General features: G+C 36.2%; 1 protein-coding gene across 1 annotated transcript; it reads right to left on the reverse strand.

Moving 5' to 3' along the window:
* Nucleotides 1-9393: 9393 nt before the first annotated feature.
* LOC122894620 (olfactory receptor 4K1-like) lies at nucleotides 9394-10347 on the reverse strand. Its single transcript, XM_044232386.1, has one exon. The coding sequence runs from the start codon at nucleotides 10345-10347 to the stop codon at nucleotides 9394-9396; it is 954 nt and encodes a 317-aa protein (XP_044088321.1).
* Between the last annotated feature and the right edge of the window lie 3641 nt (nucleotides 10348-13988).

Below are 13988 nucleotides of genomic sequence, written 5' to 3' on the forward strand. Positions count from 1 at the left end.
CTCCCATCCCCTCACTGGAGCCGGAACCCATGCGCTCTGGGGCACACTGGCGGCTTAGGGACCAGGAGCTGGTTTCCCCACCGCACCCTCTCTCCCTCGCACCGGGGAGGCCGTCTGGGACCGGGGACTTAAGTCCCTGTCCCTAGCCGCCCCAATTCCCACAATTTCCCCCCGCGATCCTTTGCTCTTTTGGAGTGCTTTCAACCAGTCTCCAAGTTAATGCTGGTCCCCCAGCAAGACGTAGGGCACTCTCGCTCGTATTGGGGTATTACTTTCCCACCGGTCGCCACTGGTGGCTCCCTCCCCCTTTTGTTTATCTTCCGATATCAGTCCACCGTTCCCATTCCGCTTTACCTGCTCACTGGCATCTTCTGCCCATGTAGAGATCCAGACGTGTATAATTCTGATCTCAGGCTGATTTCATGGGTGATCGGAGTTCTTTGGTAGGTAATCAGCTCACTTTGGGGTACCACCTGAAGAGACGCCTCTTCCTACTCCCCCGCCATCTTGTCCCCCCTCCTGAATTCCTTATTTAATTCTGCTAGGACTTCTCTATATTGTATGTTATATTAAAAATCTCTGCCAAGTGTGCTTTTTATTTCCTTTTGTGACCTTAATTTGTATACTTCTTGATGTATTCTAAAATTATCTCAGATTTCTTCATTCCATTAAAACTATTCCCATTTATCTTTTATTTTAGCTGCCTGCTCAAAACTTAGAAAAACTTTCAGAAAAGTGGCCTGCCAAGTACTTCACTAAATAAAAGACCTTTGGTAATTGTATCATCCCAATGTGAGAAGAAGGTGATGGAAATAGTTATGATATTAAATAGGATGTTTTCTCTGTACTGCATATCCAATTACATACTGAATATATCCACTTCAAGTCCATTATATACAATACTTAATCATCATCTTCCCCATATTTTATACATAATGACTATTTTAAAAATTAGTGAATAAACTCCTCTTGAAGTATATATTTTCCTGCTAGTTCCCTAAGCAAGAAATCTGAGAGTCAATGTTGATTCTCCCTTACCTTCAAATGCAGCCAATCGATAGGCTTATCTTTAAATACCTCTGAATCTGTTCAGTTATATCTGTCCAACCCTCATCTCCCATTGCAGGGAATACATTTTCTCTCCTAAAAGGCAACATCCTGTATGAGTTTCATTGCTATTTCCAAAGATAACTTTAGATAGATAGATAGATAGTGATAATTTATAAATAAATATAAATATATAACATCTCCTACATTTATATCATTAAACACAAATGGTAACACTCTTTGTACGTGACTCTACATGCTGATTTTTCTGATAAATAATACTTTGTGGAGATATTTCCTATGTGCACATATATAATGCTGTAGTACTTTCTTTGTCTGAAAAAAAATATTGCCATTTGCAACAACATGGATGGACTTAGAGGGTTTCCTGTTCTGCAATAAAATAAAGACAAATACTATATGATTTCACTTACATGTGGAGTCTAAAAAAATAAATGATTAACCAAAAAGCAGAAATATATTAATGAATACAAAGAACAAATTGATGGTTGCCAGAGGCGGATGAGGTGAGGCGATGGGCATAATGAGTGAAGGGGTGTAGGAGGTACAGGATTCTGGTTATGGAATGAATAAGTCATGAGGATAAAAGGTACAGCATCTGTAGTATAGTAAATAATATTGTAATAGCACTGTATGGTTATAGGGGGTAGCTACACTACTAGTGAGCATACCATAACAGAGTTGTTCACCATGTTGTACACCTCAAGCTAATGTAATATTTTGTGCCAGTTATATTTCAATTAAAAAAATATTCATTATCTTTTATGGTTTCTGTGTGCTAAGAATTCAGTAATGGTTGGACTGGGCAGTTCCTGCTTAGGGTGTCTCATTCTCATAAAGCTACAATGAAAGGCTTGGCTGGGACTGAATGATACACTTCTCTGGCTGGGAGTTGGTGCTGGAGCTTGGAAAGAGGCCTCCATTCCTCTCCATAGACTTACTTGAGTGTCCCCATGATATAGTAAGTGACTTCCTCCAGAGTAAGCAGTGTAAAGAGAACAAAGTTTTCTGTGATCAGATCTCAAAAATACCTCCTTGTGGTTAGTTTTACCATATTCTGTGGGACACACAAGTCGGCTCTAACTTGGTATGGAAGGGACAAAAGAAAAGCATGAAAGCCAGGATATTCAGATCATTGGAGACTGGTTATCACAACTGCAGTATTTAATTTTGGCAGGAATGGGAGGCAATGGGTGCCTTCATATGCTACTGCTGGGTGTATAAATTGGTGTACTTCATTGAGGGGGTGATTTGATAGTGGTTAATAAGATTTAAAATGCACATATCTTTGCATATATTCTATGTCCACTGTAGCAGTGTTTGCAATGACAAAAAGAAAAGCAAAAAATAAATGTCTGTAAATAAGGGAGTAGATCAATAAATTATAGAATACTTTGGAGGATTTAAAAAGATGTGTGCAGATCTATAATTGGCCATAGAAAGATTTCTAAGGCACATTGTTAAGCAACAAACAGAAAGAAAATACTCTTCCATTTACACAAGAAGGAAAAAACACACAAAAACTGATTTTGTATGTTGCATATAAATGAATGGATACAAAAATCCATGGTAAACCTCTTGAAGGATAGTGTAAAAATTTTGGCAGTTACTTCCGAAAATGGTATGGAGTGGAGTGGAGGCAGTACCTTTGCTTTGTAATATTTTGTCTTACTTGAATTTTTAACAAAATGTCTTTAACAATTTAAATATTTAAACTTGGTAACAGACTGACAACTTAAGATACCTCTTCTAGTAAAGAATATAGTGTTTAGTTTGGCGACTGTGGCCATTGCTGCTATAAACATTGGGGTACAGATGGCCCTTCTTTTCACGACATCTGTGTCTTTGGGGTAAATACCCAGGAGTGCAACTGCAGGGTCATAGGGAAGCTCTATTTTTAATTTCTTGAGGAATCTCCACACTGTTCTCCAAAGAGGCTGCACCAACTTGCATTCCCACCAACAGTGTAAGAGGGTTCCCCTTTCTCCACATCCTCTCCAACACATGTTGTTTCCTGTTCTGTTAATTTTGGCCATTCTAACTGGTGTAAGGTGATATCTCAATGTGGTTTTAATTTGAATCTCCCTGAGGGCTAATGATGATGAACATTTTTTCATTTGTCTGATAGCCATTTGTATGTCTTGATTGGAGAAGTGTCTGTTCATATCTTATGGCCACGGTCGCCAAACTATGGAAAGAACCAAGATGCCTTTCAACGGACAAATGGATAAGGAAGATGTGGTCCATATCCACTATGGAGTATTATGCCTCCATCAGAAAGGATGAATACCCAACTTTTGTAGCAACATGGACGGGACTGGAAGAGATTATGCTGAGTGAAATAAGTCAAGCAGAGAGAGTCAATTATCATATGGTTTCACTTATTTGTGGAGCATAACAAATAGCATGGAGGACAAGGGGCATTAGAGAGGAGAAGGGAATTTGGGTAAATTGGAAGGGGAGGTGAACCATGAGAGAATATGGACTCTGAAAAACAATCTGAGGGGTTTGAAGTGGCGGGGGGGGTGGGAGGTTGGGGTACCAGGTGGTGGGTATTATAGAGGGCATGGAGCACTGGGTATGGTGAAAAAATAATGAATAATGTTTTTCTGAAAATAAATAAATTGTAAAAAAAAGAATATAGTGTTTAAACTTTATGATATCTGTTTTAGCTTTCAGAGCCCCTTTCTGGTTTATAGTTTTCTAATTGCTGCTACAATTTTGTTGATCTCAGAGCAAGTCTTTAGAATAATTAAGGGAAGAGGGCAAGGTCTCAACTTCAAGCCTTTTACTTATGTTGTTATAATGCATAGGAAGTGGCTGTTAGGTATACAGATATTAAAATATTGCCTCCCACTTAGCCTCAGTTTTATCATCTATAAAGTATAGATAAAATATAACACTGCCTACCATATAATACTACTGTGATCAAATGTGACATTGACAGTTGTTGGCACTTACTAGACATGCAAAAAGTAGCCACTGTTAGTTTAGATCCATTCTACATTTCTTATCAAAACTAAAGCATTGTTTTGGTCAATATGGAGGATGTGACAGTATATGCTAAGGAGAATGAAACCAATCATGATTGGTGTTGGTTTACTCTTATTCTTCCCCCAAGAGTATTTAAGGGAGGAATACCACCTGGATCAGAGCTATATTAGCTTATGAGAGTGTATTTTTCTTGGACTATACAATCAAAACACAAAACACAATCTATTGCATTACAAGGGGAAAAAGTCTTTAAACAATTATTACATAAATATTTAAGCACCCATATCTAGATATCTGTTATTAAATTGTTTGGAGGTCATTTATATTTTCTGGGCTTGAATTTCCTTAGTGAAAAAATAAAGAGTCTGGGTTAAATTATCTCTAACAACCCTTCCTATGCCAAAAGTCCATGATGAAATGCTCTCTAGCCCTCCTTTAATCTGGGGCACTCCTTTTCCTTATAACTAGAATACAGCATAAGATGGTCTCTATTTTTTTTAAAGATTTTATTTATTTATTTGAGAGAGAGACAGTGAGAGAGAGCATGAACGAGGAGAAGGTCAGAGAGAGAAGCAGGCTCCCCGTCGAGCCTGGAGCCCGATGCGGGACTCGATCCCGGGACTCCAGGATCATGACCTGAGCTGAAGGCAGTCGTCCAACCAACTGCGTCTATTTATTTTTAATAGCTGGGCAGCATTCTATTTTATTGATGTATCAATAATATATTTTAGAAGTCTACATTGATTGAAATTTAGATTTTTATATTTTGATTTTTAAAATATTTTGTTCTTGGGGCACCTTGGTAGCTCAGTGGGTTAAGCCTCTGCCTTTGGCTCAGGTCGTGATCCCAGGGTTCTGGGCTCCAGCCCTACATCAGGCTCTCTGCTCAGTGGGGAGCCTGCTTCCCCCTCTCTCTCTCTCTCTGCCTGCCTCTCTGCCTGCTTGTGATCTCTCTATTTCAAATAAACAAAATCTGAAAAAAAAAATAAAATCTTTTGTTCTTAAAATCAGTGCTTGCAATACATACTAAGTCCATATTTGCTTTTACATGTGTGTGGGTATATCTGTAAGATAAAATGCTAAAAGTATAATTCCAATTCAGTTTTAAATTTTAATAGATATTTATATTTTCCTTCATATATTTTACCAATTTAGAGATTTAATAATAATACTTGAGGTTTACTTTTTCTTGGGAGGGTTTGAGATTTGAGGTTCATGTTTTTTTTTTTTTTTAAAGATTTTATTTATTTATTTGAGAGAGAGACAGTGAGAGAGAGCATGAGCGAGGAGAAGGTCAGAGAGCGAAGCAGACTCCCCATGGAGCTTGGAGCCCGATGTGGGACTCGATCCCGGGACTCCAGGATCACGCCCTGAGCCGAAGGCAGTCGTCCAACCAACTGAGCCACCCAGGCGTCCCTGAGGTTCATGTTTTATTGGTCTTGTCAATATGTTATACTATCAGACTCTTGGATCTTTGACAATCACATAGGTAAACAAAAGAATTTTGCTATACTTACACTTGTATTTTTTCATAAAATAGTTTTATTGTTTATTTGTTTATTAATATGTCCAAGAATCACTTTCATTACATTAGTAATTAATTTCCTATTCATATTCTTTGCTAATTTTTCTCCTGCCTTATAGGCACTTATTTATTGGCTTTGAAGAGTTCTTTTCAAATTAAAGATATAACCACTACAAATAATCCTGCTTTTCACATAGTTTTATTTTTACTTTTCTCATGGGCTTTTAAAACAACAACAACAAAACCAAACTTCTGTGGAAAATTATGTTGTCAGATTTATCAATCTTTTTTTTTTTAACTTTATGACTTTAGGGTTTTTTGGTCAAACTTGATGTGATAGGTTGTGCCTGATCACTCAAAACCCAAGTAGATCTACTAGTGAAAATTCTCAAAGTGGAAGAATGTGTCTCTGGCAGTACAAAGAATTGAGCAAGTCAAATAGCCACTCATTAAATTCTAAATTCCTTCCTCCTGCTGCTGCTGTTCTTGTTCCCCCTCTTCTCCATTTTCCCCTTGTGCCATAGCCTTTCTCCCCTAGTTGAGGATCGGAGCAGAAAAATGACTTGATCTTTTAAGAGTGCTATCAGTAACCCCCATTTTCACCAGCAAGGTAGAGTTAAAAAGAAAAAAAATGGTATCAAAAACATCATGACTGCATTAATGTTTATTGTGTATTTTTAAAATTTTTGACACTGTGTAACAATATATAAAAAGTAGTCAAGTATAAAAGATCATTATCTGTACTGTCATTTGTAAATATCTTCTCCCATTCCGTGGGTTGCCTCTTTGTTTTTTTGACTGTTTCCTTTGCTGTGCAGAAGCTTTTGATTTTGATGAAGTCCCAGAAGTTTATTTTCGCTTTTGTTTCCTTTGCCTTTGGAGACGTATCTTGAAAGAAGTTGCTGTGGCTGATATCGAAGAGATTACTGCCTATGTTCTCCTCTAAGATTCTGATAGATATCCAGGATCTATAATGAACTCCTCAAACTCAACCCACACGAAACAGACAAACACATCAAAAAATGGGCAGAAGATATGAACAGACACTTCTCCAATCAAGAAATACAAATGGCTATCAGACACGTGAAAAAATGCTCATCATCATTAGCCCTCAGGGAGATTCAAATTAAAACCACATTGAGATATCACCTTACACCAGTTAGAATGGCCAAAATTAACAAAACGGGAAACAACATGTGTTGGAGAGGATGTGGAGAAAGGGGAACCCTCTTACACTGTTGGTGGGAATGCAAGTTGGTGCAGCCTCTTTGGAGAACAGTGTGGAGATTCCTCAAGAAATTAAAATAAAAGCTTCCCTATGACCCTGCAATTGCACTCCTGGGTATTTACCCCAAAGATACAGATGTCGTGAAAAGAAGGGCCATCTGTACCCCAATGTTTATAGCAGCAATGGCCACAGTTGCCAAACTATGGAAAGAACCAAGATGCCCTTCAACGGATGAATGGATAAGGAAGATGTGGTCCATATACACTATGGAGTATTATGCCTCCATCAGAAAGGACGAATATCCAACTTTTGTAGCAACATGGACGGGACTGGAAGAGATTATGCTGAGTGAAATCAGCCAAGCAGAGAGAGTCAATTATCATATGGTTTCACTCATTTGTGGAGCATAACCAATAGCATGGAGGACAAGGGACGTTAGAGAGGAATAGGGAATTTGGGTAAATTGGAAGGGGAGGTGAACCATGAGAGACTATGGACTCTGAAAAACAGTCTGAGGGGTTTGAAGTGGCGGGGAGGTGGGAGGTTGGGGTACCAGGTGGTGGGTATTATAGAGGGCACAGCTTGCATGGAGCACTGGGTGTGGTGAAAAAATAATGAATACTGTTTTTCTGAAAATAAATAAATTGGGAAAAAAAAAAAAAAATAAATAAATAAATAAAATCTTAAAAAAAAAAGATCATTATCATATTTGACATTGTATGAATGAACCAAAAAGTCTGAATTTCTAAGAAACCTAAAGTTTATAAGCATTATCATGGTCTAAAAAGACTGTGTGTCTATATCTGAAACTCTGCACTAGGATTTAGCATGCAGAGTTAAATTCTATGCATATAGCCACTAACTTATGTATTACAAGTGAAATACTGAATCCAGAATGAAGAAAAACTTTCTGTTTTATGTTAAGCAATTATTTTCTTCAGTGTTAGAATACATTTAGTCTTCCTGTTACAAGGCCTTTTTCATGATGAAAATCACAGGGAGAAGTACATAAGAAAAAATTGGTTAATGAATGAAATACTAATAATAGATTTTTAAATATTTATTATTAGATACACACAAATTTTACTTTCCCTCTTCTGGTTTACAAAAAATACGAAAGGATAGATTTCAGATTTGGTCATCAAATAATTTTGGTCACTTTGCATATCGGCATACTTTAGGTACACATGGAACTTTTAAACTTTTTCTGTGAAAAATGAAGAATTCTTTATAACCAATTATTTCTACTTAAAATAAGTAAACTTGGAAAAAATATAAATAAACTTTTCTCAACTTATGATGGTTTGACTTACAACTTTTTTGACTTTTTGATGATGTGAAAGTGATAAGCATTCAGTAGAAACTGTACTTTGAATTTTGAATTTTGATCATGATATGTGGTATGATACTGTTGCATGATGCTGGGCACCCACAGTTCCCAGTCAGCCAAATAATATGAGGATAAACAACCAATATACTTACTACCATTTGGTATCCATACAAGCATTCTATTGTTCACTCTCAGTAGAGTATTCAATAAATTACTTGAGATTTGAATACTTTATTATGAAATGGGCTTTGTGTTAGATGATTTTGCCCAATTGTAGGCTCATCCTAAAATAGGCTTTCTGTTAGATGGTTTTTCACAGTTGTAGACTAATGTAAGTGTTCTAAGCATATTTAAGGTAGTCTAGGCTAAGCTATGATGTTCAATAGGTTAGATGTATTAAATGCCTTTTCAGCTTACAGTGTGTTTGTCAGGAAGCAACACCATTGTACTTCAAGGAAGGTTTGCAGATGCTGCTGATAACAGTAAATATCTAGAAAATGCTTTATAATGAGTATAAATGCATATTAAACCATCTAGAGGAAAATCAGAAAAATTGAGATGAGAAAGATGATACATAACCAAATACACTTGATCCTTGAATAATGAAGGTGTTAGAGACACCAACTCCCCACAAAGTAGAAAATCCAAGTATAAATTTCAGCTGCCCCCAAATTTAACTAATAGCCTACGGTTGACTGGAAGCCTTACTGAGAACATGAACAATCAATTAGAACATATTTGTTATGTTATATAGATTGTATACTATATTCTTACAATAAATTAAGATCAAGAAAAATATTAAGAAAATCATTAGGAAGAGAAAAATACACTTACAATATTATACTGTATTTATTAAAAAAAATCCACATATAAGTGGACCCATGCAGTTCAAACCCATGTTGTTCATGCATCAACTGTATATATAACCAAATTATAAATTACCAAAATATTCAATACAGAAAGAAAAGATAAGCTAACAAATATACATTAATGAGGTAAAATCTATGTTGCAAGACACATTTCTTTTTACTATGTCAATATATGGAAAAGTATAATTAAGTTGAACATATCAAAAGCTCAGTTTGCTTATACATTTCGAGTGCAAGGTATAAAAATGTCATGTGTTCAGTTGAAGAGAATCACAAGTTTAGTAACATGAGTAGCATTTTATGTAGATTAGAATATCATTAGCGAAAGTAATTGGCATGGTGTTGTGATCCAGTAGAAGCTCTTTATTCCCATTCAGGATTACTTCATGTTGATCTCTAGTTTTTTCCAGGAGTTCACATGACGGTTTCTCAGTTTTCGCATGGCTGATTTAACATCTTCATTCCTTAGAGAGTAGATGATGGGGTTCAGCAGGGGTGTACAAACAGTGTAGAACAGAGAAAGGAACTTATCCACAGAGAGTCTGCTAAAAGGCCATATATAGAAGTAAATGCAAGGCCCAAAGAAAAGAATCACTACTGTAATGTGAGCAATTAATGTAGAAAGTGCCTTGGATGACCTGCTGGAGGACCGGTGACGAACCGTGATCAAAATGATGGTATAGGAAATAATTAAAGCCAGAAAACAACCCAGTGATATCAGGCCACTGTTAGTTAGGGTCATAATTTCCATTTCATAAGTATTCATACAAGCCAGCTCTATCACCAGGGGAAGGTCACAGAAGAAGCTGTCTACCTCATTGGGGCCACAGAATGGCAGATCCACTGTAAAAGCCAAGTGACTCACAGAATGAAGAATACCCACAGACCAGGAAATAAACACAAAAATTATACATAGTCTCCGATTCATAATTGTGCTATAGTGTAGGGGCTTACAGATAGCTATAAATCTGTCATATGCCATAGCTACAAGCAACATCATCTCACTCCCGACAAAACTATGAAGAAGGAATATCTGGGCCATGCAGCCCTCAAAGGAGATAGTCTTGTGTTCAACAAAGAAGTCCAAAAGCATCTTGGGAGTGGCAAAATTAGATTGGCAGATATCAATGAAGGAAAGGTTACTGAGCAGAAAGTACATAGGTGAGTTCAAATGGGAGTCAGAGGAAATTATAACAATAATCATGATGTTGCCCAGAACTGATGTCACATACACTAAAGAGAAGATGGCAAAAAAGAAAAGCTGAAGTTCCCAAGATTTAGAAAGTCCAAGAAGCACAAACTCAGATACCACTGATTCATTTGTGTTAGCCATGAAGCCACTCTCCCGTTACCTAAATAAAGGCAAATCAGGAAAGATCACAATGGTGGTACTATATCCAGTATATATACAAAAGAAATATGGTAAGATTTCAATTAAAAGTCAGTTTAGTTTAATGAAATTATATAAGTAATCAATTAACTAACATCTGTGACTGCAATGTAAAGTAGAAGTATGGAAAAAGTGTATGATATGGATGGTTTCATAATTTAGTAGATATACATATAAAAAATTAATATATATATATATATTAAATCCCAAACAAGCAAATGTGATACATTAACACCACAAATATTAGTAAGATGAAAGAAATTATGGCAAAATGGTGAGGTAAGGTGTCATGGGATAGCTATTACTTAAGCTAAAACTTCTTAAAAGTTTTGAATTTGCCAGCCAAAACCGAATAGAAAAGTCCATTTCAAGCAAAGGGAATAATGGGAAGAAAGATATAAAGGTTGAATGGAAAGACATTTTCACAAAGCCAATAAATTGAAAGGCCTGGCTGGAGGAGGGTATACTAAGGAACAATAAAAATGAAGATGGTAATGACAGATCAGAAGCAAAGCATGGAAGAGTTATTAATGTCTTGAGAAAGAAGGCTAAGTAGATTAATATTCTTGAAATTGACAATCATAAAGTGCTTGACATTGTTTTAAGAGGCTTAATGGAAGCAATTTGCCATATTATGAAAAGAAGAGCCAATGTTGATGCTCTGAACTTTCTTTAAAGATCAAAAATGTTTCTTCCATCCATGTAAGTCGTTTACCAGAGTCTACCATCTGTTACATAAAGATCAATTTTGAATGAACCACCCATGTATTTTCAGTGTATTCTCTCTACCTTTTATCTCTTCCTAAACACATCTGATGCACCTGTATTTATCAAAATCTGTGACACCTTTCAGATATCATCCTTTTGGAAATGCTCCATATAATTGGTACATTTTGAATGCATGACAGATTTTCAGAAGAGTGAAGCTTAGAGCTTAAATTGCCTCTTGAATGTTTTTGTTTGTTTGTTTGTTTTGTCACTGTGACCATTTGATCCCAGAAAAAAAATCCTACATGACCTCTGGTTGTTCAGGAATCATTTTTGCCTCTAGTCCTAGATACCCAACAATATACAGTAGGAATTTGTCATTATACTGATTGATTCTGTATTCTGTATTTGGCCATGATTAATATAACTGATATAATAAATATTTTAAACTTTTAAGGTAAAATTATATAGGTAAACATAAATCAATTTAAAATGTTATAAGCTTTCATTGTGTTTGTTAAGGCACTAAGTCCTACTCTTTCAAGGGTTCCCATCTTTGCATGTGAATTATGATATCTAGTTTTAAGAAGAGTGCTAAAACTTAAGGGACTAAAGAAATAAACAGATCAGTAAGGCATGAACTGACCTCCATATAAACTTCTATTATGGAATTCTTATCTCCATGAGGAAGAGTTGAGCCAATGCTTGAATGTCTGATCACATATTTACAATGCAAAGGGGAGAGGAGGTGGCAAATAAACATTGAAAAGGAAAATGATTCCTATTTCTAAGATCTAAAGTGCTAAAGGACTATAGTTATGAATTTTTAAAAAGATAAGATTAAACTTTCAAATTTAAGAAGATGCCATGAGGGACTACTTACAGTGTTCAATTTATTGTAAAGCCTGCCAACTCTGGTCACCTAGTAAGATAACACTGAAGAGTGAGAGGAAGAAGAGGAGAAAGAGAAGGGGAAGCATAATGGTTAAAGCATGTTCCGAACTATGGAAAGAACCAAGATGCCCTTCAACGGACAAATGGATAAGGAAGATGTGGTCCATATACACGATGGAGTATTATGCCTCCATCAGAAAGGACGAATACCGAACTTTTGTAGCAACATGGACAGGACTAGAAGAGATTATGCTGAGTGAAATAAGTCAAGCAGAGAGAGTCAATTATCATATGGTTTCACTTATTTGTGGAGCATAACAAATAGCATGGAGGACAAAGGGTGTTAGGAGAAGGGAGTTGGGGTAAATTGGAAGGGGAGGTGAATCATGAGAGACTATGGACTCTGAAAAACAATCTGAGGGGTTTGAAGTGGTGGTGGTGGTGGTGGGAGGTTGGGGTGCCAGGTGGTGGGTATTATAGAGGGCACGGATTGCATGGAGCACTGGGTGTGGTGAAAAAAATAATGAATAATGTTTTTCTGAAAATAAATTAATTAATTTAAAAATTAAAAAAAACATGTTAGATAAAGTTAGTGGTATTAATACAATTTCAAACGATCATTTTATCTTTGAAAGAAGGATACCCTAAAAATAAAATTTTCTACAAATTCCATCTTTGTAATACCTAATGAATGTTGAGGTTTGTTAGTTTCATTTTTCAAAATACATGAAGTAACTAGAAAATCCTTTCCACACTGAATTTCCTGTGATCTCTTAATCCAAGGAGAGTATACCAGGTTTGGTATTAGATCTCATTTTCTTTTTAATAATTAAGGTTGGTACCCAATAGAAAAGATACTAATATATACCATTTAGCAGTTATGTGACTGACCTTGGGAGATAGAACTACATTATTTCCAAAGCTGTTTTCATCTCTAAAATTCTAAGTGCAGAGGCTGTTATATTATGGAAACACGTGAAGTTTATACAAGTCACTCAATTCCTTGGGCTATGCACAGAACACCCAGAAACTTCTCCATTAATTGGTCACTTGTGTGTTCATCACTAGACTACTTAGAGATAACAAATGTTTTCAGATCAGAAAATATACTGTAAGAAAATTTCCTCTTCCCAATGTAAGACCAAGTCTGATATGTAAAAGTTGATGTTATATCAGTACCCATCTAAAATATTGCAATAGAACTCCAAAACCATAAACATGCATATTTTTTTTTCTTTTCATTATTTCATCTTATAATAGTTGATTACCTATAAAACTACTAGAACTCATACAGCAATTCAGCAGCGTGGCAGGATACAAAGTCAATGTGCAGAAATCAGTGGCTTTCTTATACACTAACAATGAAAATACAGAAAGGGAAATTAGAGAATCGATTCCATTTACTATAGCACCAAGAACCATAAGATACCTGGGAATAAACCTAACTAAAGAGGTAAAGGATCTATACTTGAGGAACTATAGAACACTCATGAAAGAAATTGAAGAAGACACAAAAAGATGGAAGACCATTCCATGCTCTTGGATCGGAAGAATAAACATTGTTAAAATGTCTATACTGCCTAGAGCAATCTATACTTTTAATGCCCTTCCGATGAAAATTCCACCGGCATTCTTCAAAGAGCTGGAGCAAATAATCCTAAAATTTGTATGGAATCAGAAGAGACCCCGAATCGCTAAGGAAATGTTGAAAACCAAAAATAAAGCTGGCGGCATCACCTTACCTGATTTCAAGCTTTATTACAAAGCTGTGATCACCAAGACAGCATGGTACTGGCATAAAAACAGACACATAGACCAGTGGAACAGAGTAGAGAACCCTGATATGGACCCTCAACTCTATGGTCGATTAATCTTCGACAAAACAGGAAAAAATATACAGTGGAAAAAAGACAGTCTCTTCAATAAATGGTGCTGGGAAAACTGGACAGCTATATGTAGAAGAATGAAACTCGACCATTCTC

The sequence above is a fragment of the Neovison vison genome, chromosome 13 (assembly GCF_020171115.1).
Source record: "Neovison vison isolate M4711 chromosome 13, ASM_NN_V1, whole genome shotgun sequence".
Lineage (NCBI taxonomy): Eukaryota > Metazoa > Chordata > Mammalia > Carnivora > Mustelidae > Neogale > Neogale vison.

Excerpts from the sequence above, each read along its gene's own strand:
- LOC122894620 (XM_044232386.1), bottom strand. The coding sequence starts at position 10,347 with ATGGCTAACACAAATGAATCAGTGGTATCTGAGTTTGTGCTTCTTGGA.